This window comes from Sabethes cyaneus, chromosome 1 (genome assembly GCF_943734655.1).
Source record: "Sabethes cyaneus chromosome 1, idSabCyanKW18_F2, whole genome shotgun sequence".
NCBI lineage: Eukaryota > Metazoa > Arthropoda > Insecta > Diptera > Culicidae > Sabethes > Sabethes cyaneus.
This window is the reverse complement of record NC_071353.1, coordinates 3,011,154-3,027,805: the sequence shown is the minus strand read 5'-3', so window position 1 is coordinate 3,027,805 and position 16,652 is coordinate 3,011,154. Positions and strand designations below refer to the sequence as shown.

The following is a 16,652-nucleotide window of genomic DNA, read 5'->3' as shown; positions in this document are numbered from 1 at the left end:
AACCTAGACTGCTATGATGTCCTGAAAGTAAAGCGGTATGGGAAAGTGCGCAATACCCTCAGTTTAAATGATTGTATGGATATATGCTGTTGTAATATGATCAATATTGATGTCTTGTAAGAAAGGGTGATGAAAGTTATGTAAATCTTAAGTTTTGTCTTTGCGTCTTCTGATCTACTTAAGGTATTAAACCCAGAAACAATAATCTAAGCTAATCTAATTCAATCGCATACCAACGCAGCCACAGCATGCTAAAAGATGACGACTACTTGAATTGATCATTTTTCTTGTCAACGATCCTTCTACTGACTCTATCTAGCAAGCACCGCCTAGCACGAGATTCGAACATACGACGACTGGCTTGTTAGACCAGCATCGTACCTCGAAGCTAACTGGGCGGCCATGTAGCGCAGTGTGTGAGAATCCCAAGGAACCAATTGGAACCAGAAATAATAGCTAGGGTTTTTTTCTAATCCCCGTCGTAGTAAGTAAAGCCATTCTAATTTTCATCATTTGTTGGATGGATTTAATGAATACTCCAAAAGTTGTTGTGCTGATTTGACTAAAACACACTTACCTTCCGATCCGTGAACTTTGAAATCACTGAAAAGCGACTATTAAAGCATGTTATTGAAATTACGCAACTGACTTTATTTCTAAAATTCGTCGTACCGTTTTAAAATCCGTCCATCAAAATTTTTCATTGTCCGAACTAAAAATTACAACAATGTTTACGAAGCTAACGCGCATGTATTTGTGTAGGACGGCATGACAAATGTTATTCTACAAAATTTCTGCAGGTCAGGCAAGTTTTCCCGGCTGTAGAATAACGACAATGCTTTGCGTGATTTATTTTCATTTATGAATGACGGAAATTAAAACGATTAGTCGACATTGTCTTCTTCGTCGCACTAAAAAACGTATGAAATTTGGCTGGTAGGACTTCTTTAATGATAAAAAGCATTTAAATAGATCTCAGCTCACTTTGATTGATCGCGTATGATAAACAACTAACTAAAATATTAGGGAATAACTAGTTTTGCATTGTGTGTCATAAAAATGCTGATATTTTTAATAATTTGTGTTGGTTAGGACGGGAATAGGCAATTACGACGATGTACCAACATACCCTAATTCAATTTAACTCCCTAAAATTAACAGGAAACAAGAAAGCGGGACCTCCTATACCAAATGCTTCCTATTTTATATATTTACAATTCAATCGTTGGGATTATCTTTGCTAATAAAGGTCAAGTGATATTCCGGACCCTCGAGGATGAACTATAGCGTTTAGACCAGAACCCAGGCGAAGGATGTAGCGCCTTATTTTGCAATTTGAAAATAGCTTAAAGACAGATTTTAATAATCAACGGAGGGAACGGTGGAAGAAAGTAATGAACAGGGTGTTGATTTCCTGGAAACCCTGGAATATCAGGGAATTCATTTTTGGATCAGGGAAATCAGGTAATATCAGGGAATTTCGAAATTCAATCAGGGAAATTTTATTCACTCGGCAATATTGTTGATCAACTTCGGAATCGATAGTTCGATAATCTTGCGCGGATCTTACGAAGAGACAGTGTCAAAGTCGATAAGAAAAGATCGTACATCGACGACTTCCAAAAAGCGTCAAGCATTAAACTCGGTCTGGGAGCTAGAGTCTTGAATTTTCTAGTCGTGCACATCCCATAAATCCTTTCGAACCTGTCTAGAATTCGTCCCTAATATCATCAAATTTATGATTTGTTGGTGAGTATACGTTGATTAAGCTGTAGTTGAAGAATTTGCGCTTAATTCTCAACACCCGTAAATGGTCATCTACGGGCTTCCACCGGCTAATCCTGTACAGAACTCCGTTTCTCTGGAAATGGCCATCAAACTTCCAGAGAGCTTCGAGTCGATGTAGTGGTAGCGCTTGAGCCTTAGTAGTTGCAATCCGAAATTATGACACCCAGTTTAAGTCTTAACTTCGCATACTGTCCACCATTGAGGATTAAAATCTTTGCTATGTGGACATTTTCTAACAATATATCTAGCTAAATTTTTGCCGTACCTCCATTTTTGTACTCAAATTTAACTATCCCAAGAATCGATAAAAGAGTGCGATGCGTTTTCGAAACGCTGGTAAGAAATAGGTTAAGAATCTTTGATATGTGTTCATAACGCATAATGAAATCTAGTTTTAGTTTTCAGAAGGTCGCATAAGCCATGCTAAAGGGTTAAAAACTAAAGCCAGAAATCGCTCAAATAAGCTTCGTATTCGTATTTGAGGGCCAGGGAAAAATATTTTAAGGATCAGGGAAAGTCAGGGAATTTTATTTTTGAATTTGATTCAACACCCTGATTTGAAACAAAAATGTTGAGAGGATCCAAACAGAATGGTTCCAGGCGTGAAAGGGAAAGAGTGGAAGAATGATATAAAGGAGGATCATTGAAGCAACGCTTAAGACGTTGTGTACCGCTCCTTTTCATCTAAGCTGGGGATCCGCGTATCGAACCAAGCAATATTCGAGCCAATTATAAGCGTATTGGAACCTACTTCTCCTCCCAGGCCCTGTAGATCACAGGTAGTAATAAACCTTTGAACCATAGCCGATTGGACGAAAGGAAGACTCCACAACGCCCTTATTGAGCGTGCGGCGTATTCCAAACTCCACCAACATTGGCGGATATGCCTAACCTCGATAATAGATCAAGATAAAAACATTTAGCGGCCCTAAATTTCTCAAACGTTCTTCTCTATGCTATCGATCAGTTTACGCCAAAGCGACAATCTACAATCCAAAGAAACAATTATTCAAACCCCGGTGATCACCAGCACTTTAAAAACTTAGAAATCTACAAAACGGAGGAGATTCTCGAAACATGGTACATATCAATTTAAATGTCGCAATATTTCGGCCCGGCGAGTGGGCATCGAAACGAAAGAAACGATCCTCAACAAGAGTAGCCAACTCCTAGCCTTCGCAGACGACCTCGACATCATTACTAGAAACCTTGGGACGGCGGAGACAATCTACGCCAGACTAAAGACGGAGGCTAGGAGCAGGGCTTCGACCGGTCCTTTTTTTCTACCGCAGTCACATCAACGTACATTCAAGTGCACGCCGTCCGTTTAGTGGTGGAATACGAACGCTATGCACAATTGGCAGTTTGCTTAGTCAAACGCCGATTGCACGCAGTAGAACGAATGCGTTCTATGCCTTTTTGACATTTTCGTTTCGATCAAGTTGCCTTTACCGTTTGGAGCAGCGAATGACTGCAAAACAGTCAAATGACTGGCAGTCACCACGCTAACGAACCTACTAACATAATACAAAAAAAAAACAACCACTACATGTGCATGGAAGAAGTCGGTCGGACTCCGTCCAATATAAGCGAACATTTTGTATGGTGATGAACTGAATCCAACTCTGGATAAATATCCCCGGATTATCAATTGCAACCTGTCAACTAAAGTTTCCCACAATTTCCAACAGTTGGAACAGAGTTGATCGGAATGAGTTGGATCAGGCTGTGGGACCGAGTTGAGTGTTAAATCAAAAGCTGGAAATAGTTTTTAGATAATGACGATATGCAACCAATTAGAACAAGATTTCAATCTGGTCTTAGAATATTAGAAGAAAAAAGTTAGCCAAAACTTGAAACGAAAAGAATATTTCGGTCGCAACTACTATTTTAAGTTGCTCGGTAATCCGAAAAATGTGCCGTTGTTAGCCGTTAGTTTTTTTTTATAAAACCCCAAGAGCAAACCCAAGTAACAATTTCGGTTTTATTAGACTCTTATGATGGCATTTAAGACCAAAATTGGTCTTGAAGACCACCATAAGAGTACAATAAAACTCACTTTGTTGCTTGGGAAGTATATCGTTCTTGTGCGTGAGATTCTTTACGCCGCAGAATTGCTGAGGAGTCGATTTGGTCAGAGTGCGGAGCCAGATTGGATGGATGAACTTGGATTCTAGATTTTTCTGTTAGAAAGGTTAGAAAACGGCTCTAGAGTACATCTTAGTGAGTCAGCGCCGATTTATCCTGTCCCACCAGTACGATGTACAACACTTTAACGAGCTAATTGTAACTTTGTTATATTTTTCAACGGGTGACATCGTAATATAATCATATCAAGCCAAAAAGAATTGCTCTTATATAAATAGAGGCTCAAATTTTAACTTTGGTGCAACTGATTATTTCAGTCAAAAATACGATCCTACATTTTTCATATTGAATGCTCTGCTCAATTTATGTTCGAAAATATATTCGAACACACAAATAAAATATTTTAACTTTTCACAACAAAGTTCTTTTTTCGAGAATTGTTGTTAGAAAAAACTCATGAAATAATTCTCCACCTGTTTTTTTTACATTTTATATTTTGATGAGAACACTTAAACGTGTGGCTATGCACACCTTAGGCTGGTGGCAATATGTCAAGCAAATTTGGCATTATTCGAGTCGTGAACGGTAATGGTGCACTTAGCATCACTAATAGAACGCCAAATGCCACATTCTTCTCTATAGACATTACTCAATAAAATTAAAGCATCGATTGGCTATTTTCACAGAGACTGCATGGACTTTGGCTCAAGCTCGACCAATCGACCAAATAAATGGGCCAATTTGTATGCTGCAAACAAATTTTACGCTGCTCAAACATATTTTGTTTCGGTGAAATTGGCGCAAGTATTTCAGCCAATTCAACCAACATGACCAGAATTGATTATTTTTGTCGTCGAAGCAAATTTTAAAGCCAAAGATTACCATGACTGCCACTATCATTGATCGTTGAAAAATCAATTTCACAGTTTAGTTTTAGCAGCAATCGATGCAAACGTCCGTAATCATTGTTGACTGTTTTCCCATTCGTAACGGTGCTTCGATCGCCATCAATGACCAAGTAGAAAAGCTGGTTTCGTGCATAAATAAATCTTTTATTTAGCTCACCGCAGCAGCACCGGTTTGTCCATGGCGGTTGGCGCGCTTGGCCGTCGCGCAGGCAGCGATGAAAAACGATTCAAGCTCGACGCTGGAACTCGGTCTGCTGCCAACGGCAGCATTAAGTCGTACCACCCTCACCTAAAACGCTCCCCAGTCAACATCGTCATATATACGTGCAGTCAACTTATGCGCAAAATAAAAACATTCTATGCTGACTCTCCCTTTTCCGCTCGCGTTATTCGCTTGCATTCGTTGCCTTTCGACGGTAGAAAAATTCCGGCTATTTCTGGTCACCTCCCCCCGGATCAACCACCCTCGCATCCTACCTCCCTTTTTGTCCAATTTCAAACAGGTTCCCTTCCAACCGTGCATTGAAGCAAGAGATGTGTGTAGTTTTGTACGTACAATGTTTGTACTTCTCGACGCTTGCAATCAAGCGACATATTATTAACTCTCCGCGCCCCTTCCGGTTCATTTATTTACGTGCTACACTGAGCAGCTTCGGAGGGACGCAATTTTCGAACATGTGTTGCCGGGTAGAGGTGCTCAAAACCGGATAGATAGTTGTGTGTTTAGCTTTTCCGAGAGTCCAATTAAGATCGCAGCTGGTTAATGGAAATAGTTTATTTTTGCCGTCTTTGTGCGTTCGTGTTTCTCGCTTACAAGAGGTTTTATCATATCACATCTGAGCTGCGGCTCATTGCAGCATAATTTTTAACATTGCCGTCGTTTTTTTTTCGCTTATATACTGCATTTCTCGTATGGCGTGTCGTAAGTGCGTATAGCTGATTTGGTTTTTCATTTAAACACTAGACACTCGATTAATCTGTCTAACGATGTTTCATAATATGACAGTCATGAGATGTTTCTGAGCGCGAAGGGCGCTAATCTCTACACATTTGCGTTTGGTACAACCAAACTGTTGAATTTAGTGGACGTGTTGATAACAGCCCAGATTCAGTGCATATTTCTCGTTAAAGACATCGCATCTTGTTTTTATTTCTGTTTAGTTCTCATTTGACTTATTCATTTGTACAAAATATTAATTTATGTCAATTTATCTATGATTCAATAATTACCTAGATTTAATTTTAGGTGTGATCTCAGTTGTGTTGTGTATGTAGTTGTGTTGTAAGTTTATTTTTTTTTTGACTCAATTTTTTTACAAGCTTTTGCTCCGATTTCGCCATACTGTAAAAATTCAGCACAATTTTGATTCTTTCCTTAAAGCTACCCAAACAATTCCAGCAGATTTGACCTCAATTTGATTGATTTAATTTTCAGTTTCATTTTCTTTCAACTTCTTATCAACTTAATGCACATTTGCTTTAAATCTGTATGCATTTTTTGTTCTGTTTATGAGTTTTCTGTTAATTATGTTTAGTTGTGTGGTCATTATTCATCTAAATTTGAAATTTAAAACTCTCGTAATTTGCTTCTTGGGTCTACTGTACTTTAATTGAATTTTATGTTTCTTATAGGAGCCTTTGTTATACTATAATAAACAAAGGTTTAGAAATGGGTCGAAAAACACGGAGTGGATATTTTTTGTTACAGAAAGGAGAAAACCCTTCAAAAGGCTAGCCTGTAATGTGGTGGCACTGTGTGGGATTCACAATTTTTGTATTTTGTGCCTAACCACCAAAAAACTGCTTACTATCTCCGTGTACTCCCTACCCTCCCGGAACTAACGTCAAGACGTGCACCGATGTAGGGACGGCGACCGTCTTGACTTCCGTCCCTTCACGGCCACCTTTGCAGGATTTCTTCTTATAAGCGCGTTTGTAGTTACTCGAATAATCCCCGGTGACGGCTTTATTCTACTCCAACAGAGATTTCCCTGGCGATGGAATATCTCCCGACTCCGATACGCGAGTCGACTTCTTCAGCTACTTGCACTGTGTCCAAACGCACCGATGCCGGATCGCTGCTCGTTTCTCCATTTACGTTGCAGCTCCGACAGAATTTGCGACACTGCTCCGCTAACGGCATTCCAAGTGGCCTCTTCTCGACACATTTCGGTGACAATATTCTTCGCATAAAGAGTGGGTAACTCTCTCCGCGCTGCCTCGATCTGGGACAGCCGAACACTATATGTTCTGGTGTTTCATCCACGTTTCTACACTTCGGACAAAGGGTGACATGTCCGAACCGATATAGATACTGTTTAAAGCAGCCGTGACCAGATAGAAACTGCGTCAGGTAAAAGTTAACTTCTCCATGCTTTCTGTTTACCCACATCGAGAGATACGGTATTAGTCTGTGGGTCCATCTACCGTTCACGGCCGTGTCCCACTGTGACTGCCACTTGATCATTGACTCCAATCGCACCAGTTTCCTTATGCCTCTGGTTTCCTTCTGCCTGTAGCACTCGCTGTCCTCCACTAGGATTACGTCGATGGGAATCATCCCGGCGATAACGCATACGGCCTCCAACGAGATAGTCCTGTACGCACTTGCGACCCGCATTGCCATGAGTCTGAACGTACCGTTAAACTTCGTTCGATTCCGTTTAGTATTTAATACTGCAATTCAAACGGGACCACCGTTCCTAAGTATCGACGAGGATACACTGGCCAGCAAGCGTCTACTACTACTTCTAGGTCCGGAGTTGTACGGCATTACGCTAGCAGTGGCCTTCGCCGCCTTCTCGCAAGCGTAATCAACGTGGCTAATGAAGTTTAGCCGGTCATTACACATCACTCCCAGGTATTTCAGCCTCCGTTGCGAGACTATGACATGATCTCCGACGGTGATTTGTGCCTGCTACACTGCTTTACGGTTACTAATCACTACTACTTCCGTCTTGTGGTGAGCAAGCTGGAGTTTCACTCCCTACATCCAATGTGCTATCATGTCTACGGTTTCAGTCGCTAGCATTTCCACTTCTTCCAACGACTCACCTGTGGCCGTTAGTGCTACGTCGTCTGCAAAGCCGACAAGCTCGACACTTGTAGGTAGCTTTAATAATAAAGCATTTACAAGCTTCAGACGTTTTGGAAGTGGCAGAAAATGTCGCCCGTGCCAGAAAACTTATTCCCGCCATCTGTTGGTCGTTCACAACGGCGACAAATTCAACTTTTCCCTCGTTGCCTGTGTTATTATAGTATTAACTAGGCAAGAAAATATAATAAACTCTTCAATCGTTGTGTGGCCCTTAAAAGGACCGATTGTTTAATTATCATAACTTCAGATTTAAATAAACTTGCTCTAACGCACTTAACGTAATTTTCTTTTCGGTAAATTAGAGGCACGGCAAACCAGACACGGTTTGTTGCAACGAACCAACCGGAAACCTTCAGCAGCTATGCGATCGACAAAGCCGTTCGTATATAGTCATGAGTCACGATGAAATACCAGTCCAGGTGGCCAGCCGCAAGTGACGCGGGATAATTCTGGCCTTTTTGTTGTCGCGAGCAGCATTTCCTGCCAACTCAAGCACTTCCGTAGCATCACGGCAGCCAGCTCTAGCTTCAATAGTTTCCTTTCCTCAGCAGCCGGTGAATACGACCGACCGGGAACTGCAGACCTGCACGACTCGAGCGTGACTTTGCCTTGCCCTTGGTGTTTCCTCTTTTGCCGCGTCCAGACATGCCGATGAGATGTTGGCAGTAACTCAGCAAGCGTCTGAATAATACTGTTCGCCGGCTTCAGAGCAGACGACAAGAATCGGCTGTGATTCGCAGAGAATGGAATTGTATAATTTGAAAAATGAATGTCCAGCCAATTTTTCATAGTCCGTCATTCCATTACCTACGTTGAACAAACTGGAGGATCTCAAATTCAGTCTGGACAAAGGAGGTAAAGTTGTCCGTTTTAATTTGATTGTTCCCAGTGAGTCGTTCACTTTTTGCTGCCAAAGAGGAATAACGCGACGCATTACTGTAGCTGTCATCGTTTAGCATTGGTGATAGATAGATTTGTGTTGCTAAAGAAAATCGAGGGAAAGCCCTAAGTTCCAAGTTTCCTAATTTTCATCAGTTACCGAAACCTTTGTTTTGAGAACGAAAAAATTCTTATATGAAGATGCAAAAGATGTCTCTAAAATTGCTAATACTAATACTGCTTATATGAAGATATATAAGATTGTTGTTCTCCGCTGATCACAATAAAGTTTATTGGGCCAGCAGTATTTATTAAAAAAAAAGGTTTAGTTTTAATGCGTTTTCCTGCGCATTTGTTGCGGTGAATTAATGTTTAATTTGGTATTAACTTGGTTTTAATTGCTATCACTTATTCACGGCAGACAATTTTTTAATATGACGATTATTGAAACTAAACTAACTGCGGCAACGCTCGTGTTGCCGTTGGTGGTACAACAAAATAAGGAATTATCAAGGCAAATAGCAATCAAGGAGAAATGGTAGAATTTCATTTCATTTGGTTCTCTTTCAAGCAGCTGAAATACAAACAGTGCCTGGAGAGGTTCAAATCTAAATACATATATAAATGTGAATGTATGTTCGTTCCGGAGCGCTTGGACAGTTTTTCATAAAACTTGGTATATATATCCCTTAACATACGGGAATCAGAACAGTGTGGTCGATAAAGGAAGATGTGGAGCTGATAAGGGGAGTAGAGACGTTCAAATGAAGAAAAAGTGTTTTGTTGCTTACATTATGAGAATTTACAATAAAAGACGTGTACAGTGGCTGAGAGACAAATGGGCCTGACTAAGATCGGGCACACAGCTTTTTTTTTAAAAAAATGTAACAAAATTTTCTTAGATATCCAGGGAAAAATTCTACTTTAAAAAATGTTTTTCACAAAATTTTCCACGCTAACAAAACTTTTTTCTTTGTCAACCCGTAACCTTTAAGTGAGAGAACGATAGCGTTATGTTGCGTTCCTGAATCTGAGGACTTGTGATGAAAAAAAATCTGACAGAAATTTATGTGAATTTCAAAATTCTTTTACCTTTAAAAAATTTAATTTAATTTTTCCAAATAACTAAGTCATTTTTTTTTTTCAAAGTGAACATTAAAAATAAATCCGCTCGAAGCGGAAAATCGCGCCCGAATTAAGTTAATCAGCCCTAGGTACGGGAAATGGTTTCGAAACCAGCCAAACAGAAAAATATTGTCACTCAGTGTAGTAGTACGCTCAAATTTACAACTTTCTCGGCTGGGAGAGCCGCGTGAGAGCCATGCAGCACCACCAGCCAGCCAGCAGCAGTGGCCCTTCGAGAGTTTCGAGGGGAGCGATTTATAGTATGTTGTACATCACACGCAATAATACCCCTAAACTGGCAAAGCATCACGTTCCATTCAGCAGATCGCAATCGCCGTCACCGCCAAGTAGACGTCCGAGTGAGGAAAAAATGTGTACACAGAAGCGCGTAGTTTAGTTTATAGGAAAATCGAAACCGAGATGTGAGATTTATTTCGTCAAAAGGCCAAATTACGCGAACCGGGGCTCGAAATAGTTGATATTTTTGGCATTTTTCTCGTTGATCTTTGAGAATGCTAGAGTTCAGCACATTCGTTTTTTTCACTTGAAGACGAAGGAATTGCGAAAACCGTCGACAGTGAGCTGCAGGAGCCGTCTTAGGCATTTCTCTGGCCCGCATCCTACACGTACATTTGGCTGGTGCTTGCTTTGCCAACAAAATATCGATTTATGCTCTGTTGGAAAATTTCTACTCAAGTGATGCTCTATGCGTAGTGCGGATTACTGGTGCTACTAAATGTCAGTGCAACACCGAAATGGGTCCGAATCTGCCGAAGTGTAGGGATAATTTCCACTGCGGAAAAGAGGAAAAAATGCAGATTTTAGTTTAGTTTGCCATGTAACTGGCGGACGGTTAGTGCGGAAATCAGTGGGAATGAATTGGGTCACCGGGCGGGCGTTGACTCATAATTGGATAGAAGTTGAATATTAATATTTAAAATTGTTCGATTGATAGAAAAGTCTGCATTGGTAAATGCGAATCAAGGGCGAGAAAAATGTTACCGAGAATGTGGTTCTTGTTGAATGGTTCGAAAAATTCGTGTCAAGAGTGTTAGCACTTTAACTTGCATTCCAGTGCTGTGACGCAAATATTTTTACCAGGAAAGGATGTGATGGAATTTCAATTAGACATTTTCTCTAGCGTAGTTCGTGGTTAATTTCAGTTGGTATGAATTTGAATGCTTGATTAGCAATCGTTTTGAAAAGTGTCGTGTCCACAAAAGGCCATAAAATGTTTACTTGTCTTCGGAGCTTGTGGGGATGGTAAGCGAAGACAAACAGTAGCGAAGCATACTAAATCAGAGTGTTTGGAGTTGAATACTAATCAGTCAACTTTCGTTTGCGCATTTGTTTCTTCAGCAGGATCGATTCACCCACGTTCACCACGATGGAGAGCAAAAAGCTTCAACAGTTGCAGCAGGCCAACTCTCATCTGGCCCCAATTCCGCAGACGAAGCCTCCAACATTTCAGCAGCATGGTAACGATTTTCGATCTAATCGTTCACCAGTATTCCAGAACCACCCGCAGTATCAGAGTTTCGCTTCGAACTTTGCCCAAATTAACTATTCGCACCAAATACGACCTCAACAACCACAGCAGCTGCAATCACAGCAGCAGCAGTCGCCACAACAGCAACAGCAGCAACATCTTAGCGCCCATAGCAGTCCCAAATCGAATAGCAACAGCTTGTACCTTAGCGAATACTCCAGTTCGAGCCATGTCGGACAGCCTCAACATCACCACACGATCGGCAGTCACTATCACTTTGACCAAATCTATCAAACTAGCTCACCATCCAGTGGCAGCGGCGAACGGGATCGTCTCTATCAGACTGCTCCGAGACCAACCCAACATACTCATTCGAATCCTCAGCCGCTCTCAAAACTAGAACTTCAGTTCCAGCAATTGCAGAGGGAAAAAATCCAAGCACAAATCAAAACCGCAACCGAGGCCCTAGCGCACCAGCAACAAACCTTTGCATTACGGCAGCAGCTCAACCCTCCGGTACCCAATTACCACCTAAAGCAAAATTTGCTTCAAAATCTCTCCCAGCAACATCAGCAGCAGATCCAGCATCAGCAGCAGCAACTGCAGCTGCATCAAAACCGCAATGCACCACCCTCCAGTCTGAATCTAACGAGCCATTTCCAGCCAGCCCAAGGTCCGATGAAGCTGATAAACCAGAACATGCACGATTACGGTGCGACGGCTACGAACCAGCATCCGATGAATGAAACGCTCTATCAGGCCGCCGGTCAGCAGAAACAACACTTTCACCCGAAGACACCGAACAATCTGCAATCGCCAGCCCCCAATCAGATTATTATCCAGCAAAACATCCCCGGCCATGTAGTGAATCAAGCTTGCCAGACGCAGATAAGCGGAGTGAAAAATCAAACGCAAAACCAAAAGTCACCTAATTCGGATTCACTTTCTTCCCCCTCGCACGATGGGCTGGAAAGGCGGAAAAGTGGACCCGTCCACACGTTGAAATCCCCCGTTACTAAACGACCTGCCAATGCACCGATTTCAATGTCAGGCTGGTTATACAAGCAGGGCTCCGACGGATTGAAAGTCTGGCGAAGACGATGGTTTGTCCTGTCGGAGTATATCCTATACTATTACAAAAGCCAAGAAGAGGAAAAACTTCTCGGAACAGTTCTACTGCCGTCCTATAAAATATCCGCGTGCTTCCCCGAGGACAAAGTGTACCGGAAGTTTGCTTTCAAATGTGAGCATACCAATATGCGAACGTTCGTGTTTGCCGCTGAAACTGCAGAATCAATGACGGCCTGGGTGCGGTCGCTGACGTTAGCAACAATGATGCAGGGTAGCAGCGGATCAGAAGCTAGCCCGCCCTCGAATAACGCCCGCAGTGGAGATAACAGTGATTCCGGAATACAAACCTATCAGTCGCAACAGGCCGGTAAAACTGGAATTGTTCAAGCACCGGTAACGCCAGTGTCCGATAACGGCGGTGGCGGAGGATCGCAACCGCTGTATGCGAATGCGCCACCAAAACCCAGAAGAGCGAACGACGGAGGATACTCATCGCCTAGTCCAGAACATTTGCCAGAAAGGTACGATCAGGAACCTCACCAATCCATATATGGAAGCCGTGACATCAATCAACCTAAACAGCCTACAGACGCGATGAACAATCCCAACCTCATGCAAACACAATCACCGCTGATAAAGCGAGGTTTCAACGATCAGATAACGTACGATCCGAATTACAACGATGCGATATATGGCAATGCAAAGCGAATCGAAAGAGATTTGTACATTCAAAAGTTAATACAACAGCAGCAGCAACAACAACAGCAACTACATCAGCTTCAACAGCAGCAAAAACAGCAACAGCAACTGGCCATGCAACAAACTCCTCCACAGCATCATCAACAACAACAGCAACCGCAACAGCAGCAACATCAGCACCAGCAGCAACAGCTGCAACAGCAGCGCCAGTACACCAATCCGTTCATGCATCCGAATGCAGATCGAAGAACTCCGGACACATACGGGCCACCTCGTGCTGCGATGGACAAACATATGTCCGACTACGAAGACATCTACAACCTAACAGTATTGTCGAAATCCTTACCACCCCACATGACCGACGAGGCAGCGGCTGCCAGCGGCTACAGACGCCCGATGAGTCCACTCCGGTATGAAGCACAAAACTCGGCAATGCCCTTGCGATACACTCCCAACTATTTAGAGGTAAGCTATAGCATACAAAAAAACGCCCACTCCTAAATTAATTCATTCCACTATTTACCAGAACTCACCCGCACAGCAGCAACACGTTCAGATGCGTGCTCGACCGGTGCAGTCCACTATTCCCCGGCCCCACTCGGCGGATTTCCTCGACTACGAAGCACGCAATCCAATCAAAGCCAAACTCAAGGAGGAACCAGCTAGAGCACCGAGGCCCAAATCTAGTCTCGACATCAACCGAACACCGGACAATTACTACTACTCGGAAGCAAGCTATGCGGAGAAAATGAGAATGCAAAGTGTCTCCTACCTGCAGCGAACGAACCTGACCGGACTGTCCAACAAGCTGCGAAGTGACGAACCACACGGTAGTTACGAAACAACATTTACAGAGCATAGTAACGAATGTTTCTCTATCATCTAGGTGTCAACAATGCTGGAACAGTCCCTCGTGATGGATACTATGGCATGCGGTCCGACTACGGTGACGAGCTTCAGCAGGGCTCAGCCAGCGTTCCTCGAACCCAACGAATGACAATGAACAACCTGAAAAAGTATCCCTCGCAGCAGGAACAATTCCTACGATCGGCCAGCGCTCGTTTGCCTCGCAAGGAAGAGGACCCAACCGCAAGAGATGGCGAACGAAAGCGCGAAGAATCGATGAAACGATTGCTAGAGTGGAAGCAGCGAATGCTGCAGTCTCCACTAACGAGAAAGATTTCACAACAACAGCAACACCAACTGTCCGGATCGCCCAGCTCGACCGGAGGAAATCCTTTCCTAACGAAACCGGTTAACATCTCCCTGGAAGCGGAAGCATATCTTCATAGTCAAAATCAACCACCAATGCCATCACAACCGACCGGTGACAATAAAGCGAACTTGGAGTACAACAGCTACTCGTCCGACGACGAAGGTAAGTCGACAAGCCTAGCATTGCTATTCCTGTCTGTTGTAGAATCCCTTCCAAGTCGCATTCCGTTAGTATCAACCATTATTAACCAACGCAGCAGCATTGCTGAATCTTTCATTTCGAGCAATTTCAAACAGGATTGGCTGATGCGTGACCAACAATTCGCTGCTATCCAAAATTTATATTCACATTTTTCACATTTATTCGACGAAAAGTACAGTAAAGTCGTTTTTGGCCTACTTTTGACTTTTTCTTTAGATGATGGAAAAGGAAAATTAAAAACACGTTTTACGAAGTGGGATTTTTTTCATAAGAGTACCAAATTTCTCAATAGAGTGTAGTTTCTATGTATTCTATGGTAAGATTACATTTTTATACAAACGCAGGGTACGGTTTCAGGATACCAAACCCAGCCACATTGTCTGGCTTTCGTGAGACCTCAAGTAGGACAGAAACCGCTTTGGTAGACATTTGTACGATCTCAAAAGAGATTACCGGCCTAAGGCCCAAGAGATTAATCTCCCAAGTTTCGCCAGGTGTACGATGAGAATCTTTCCAAATAGTGCCCACAGATCATGTTTCATACGCCTACGCCCTCTCCATAGTCAAAGTTACAATCTCAATTCCGAAGCGAACTGCTGGTCTGATTAGGGTTTTGTACATCGTCAGCTTTGTGCGGTGGTGTATGCTTCTTAATCGATGTGCCTCGCAGAGGGAAAAATAATTCTCGTACTATTGTCAGTGGTGACGGTTCGTTATCCATCCTACGCCAAACGAATTGTGGTCCTCAGTATTGTCGGTCATGGGCTGCCGTTCTCCAATTTCTTTGACCACCAACTGAACGTGTATCATCCTCGACAGTGCTCATCCATCGAATGTGGGGTCTGCGCTGAAGTCTACGGCCTGTTCTCTTTTCTCTACTGAAAATAGCTTAGGCTACTTTTTCATCGTGCATTCTGGCCACGTGCCCAGCCCACTGCAGCCTACCACATTGTACTACCTTCACCATCAGCATATTTGTATACTAGATACAGCTCGTGGTTCATGCTTTTATGCCACATTACATTTCCATTTTGCCACAGATCGCAGAGTTTTACGCGCAAAACCCCCAAGCACTCATCGATCAGCTTCCTTTAGCGTCCAAAATTCATGTCCAACCACCAATCTTTGGCTATTTTTCTACAAAGTCTTTTCTTTTCAACAAAACCACCTTATTCGCGCGAATTGAGTTTGGATATGCTTTGATTTTCTTGAAGATCTGTCACTAATGATAAGCGCAATACAGCTTTGGTTGTCTTCATGGATTAATATAGTTAAATCCAAAATTTCTCGAACATCGTCCATAAGTTTCCGTAGCCATTGTAATTCCTGCAAACATTCTGCAAGCGCCACGTATTCTGCTTCCGTACTCGATAGCGCCGCGGTGCTATAAGACCGCCTCTAAATTTGAACAAAAAAACAGTATTCGATTTTCGGTTCCCAATTTCACCAGCCCAGTCTGCGTCAACGAAACCTCCTAGCTTCACGTTTGCTTTGCCACCTAAATACAATTCGTGATGTATACTACCTTTGAGATAACGCAGTATTTTCTTGGCTTCGATCCAGTCTGCAGTTGTTAGGTTTAATACTCGGCGTCCGAGGATAGATGTCGCTATAGCAATATCTGGACGCGTGTTAACGGAGATGTATTACAAAGCACCAATTAAGCTCTGATACTGCTCTCTATCCTGAAGATGCTCACTAACCTCCTCCTTTGTACTGGAACGCAATCAGCAGCCGCTTCATCTTCATCTTCAGAGTAGAATTCATCCTGAGAATCTTCGTTACTCTGCTTTACCGCCGGAGCTGTTAAATCACTGAGTACTGCAACTTCTCCAGATTCATTAGACTCTTTTTCAAGGCATCTTGAAGTACCATCAGCTACCGTTTTGCCTTCGTTGGAACATTCCAAGAATTTAACGTTTCTGCTTATTACAATCTGCTCGGTCTTAGTATTTAAAACCCTTGCTCTCAGAGGAGTACCCGACGAATGTCATTTTAACCGCTTTCACGTCGAATTTCTTCCGCTTCTAAGTAGGTGTCCAAACGTAAGCACCGCAGCCAAACACCTTTATATACTTAAGATCTGGCTTT

General features: G+C 42.6%; 1 protein-coding gene across 1 annotated transcript in view; it reads left to right on the top strand.

Moving 5' to 3' along the window:
* The window catches only part of LOC128733725 (uncharacterized), a 34,580-nt gene that overhangs the window by 3,570 nt on the left and 14,358 nt on the right, over positions 1–16,652 (top strand). Inside the window, exons 2-4 of the mRNA XM_053827496.1 lie at positions 11,248–13,609; positions 13,671–13,974; positions 14,031–14,522. Of these exons, the coding sequence (XP_053683471.1) occupies positions 11,248–13,609; positions 13,671–13,974; positions 14,031–14,522 (3,158 nt within the window). The remainder of the gene's footprint in view (positions 1–11,247; positions 13,610–13,670; positions 13,975–14,030; positions 14,523–16,652) is intronic.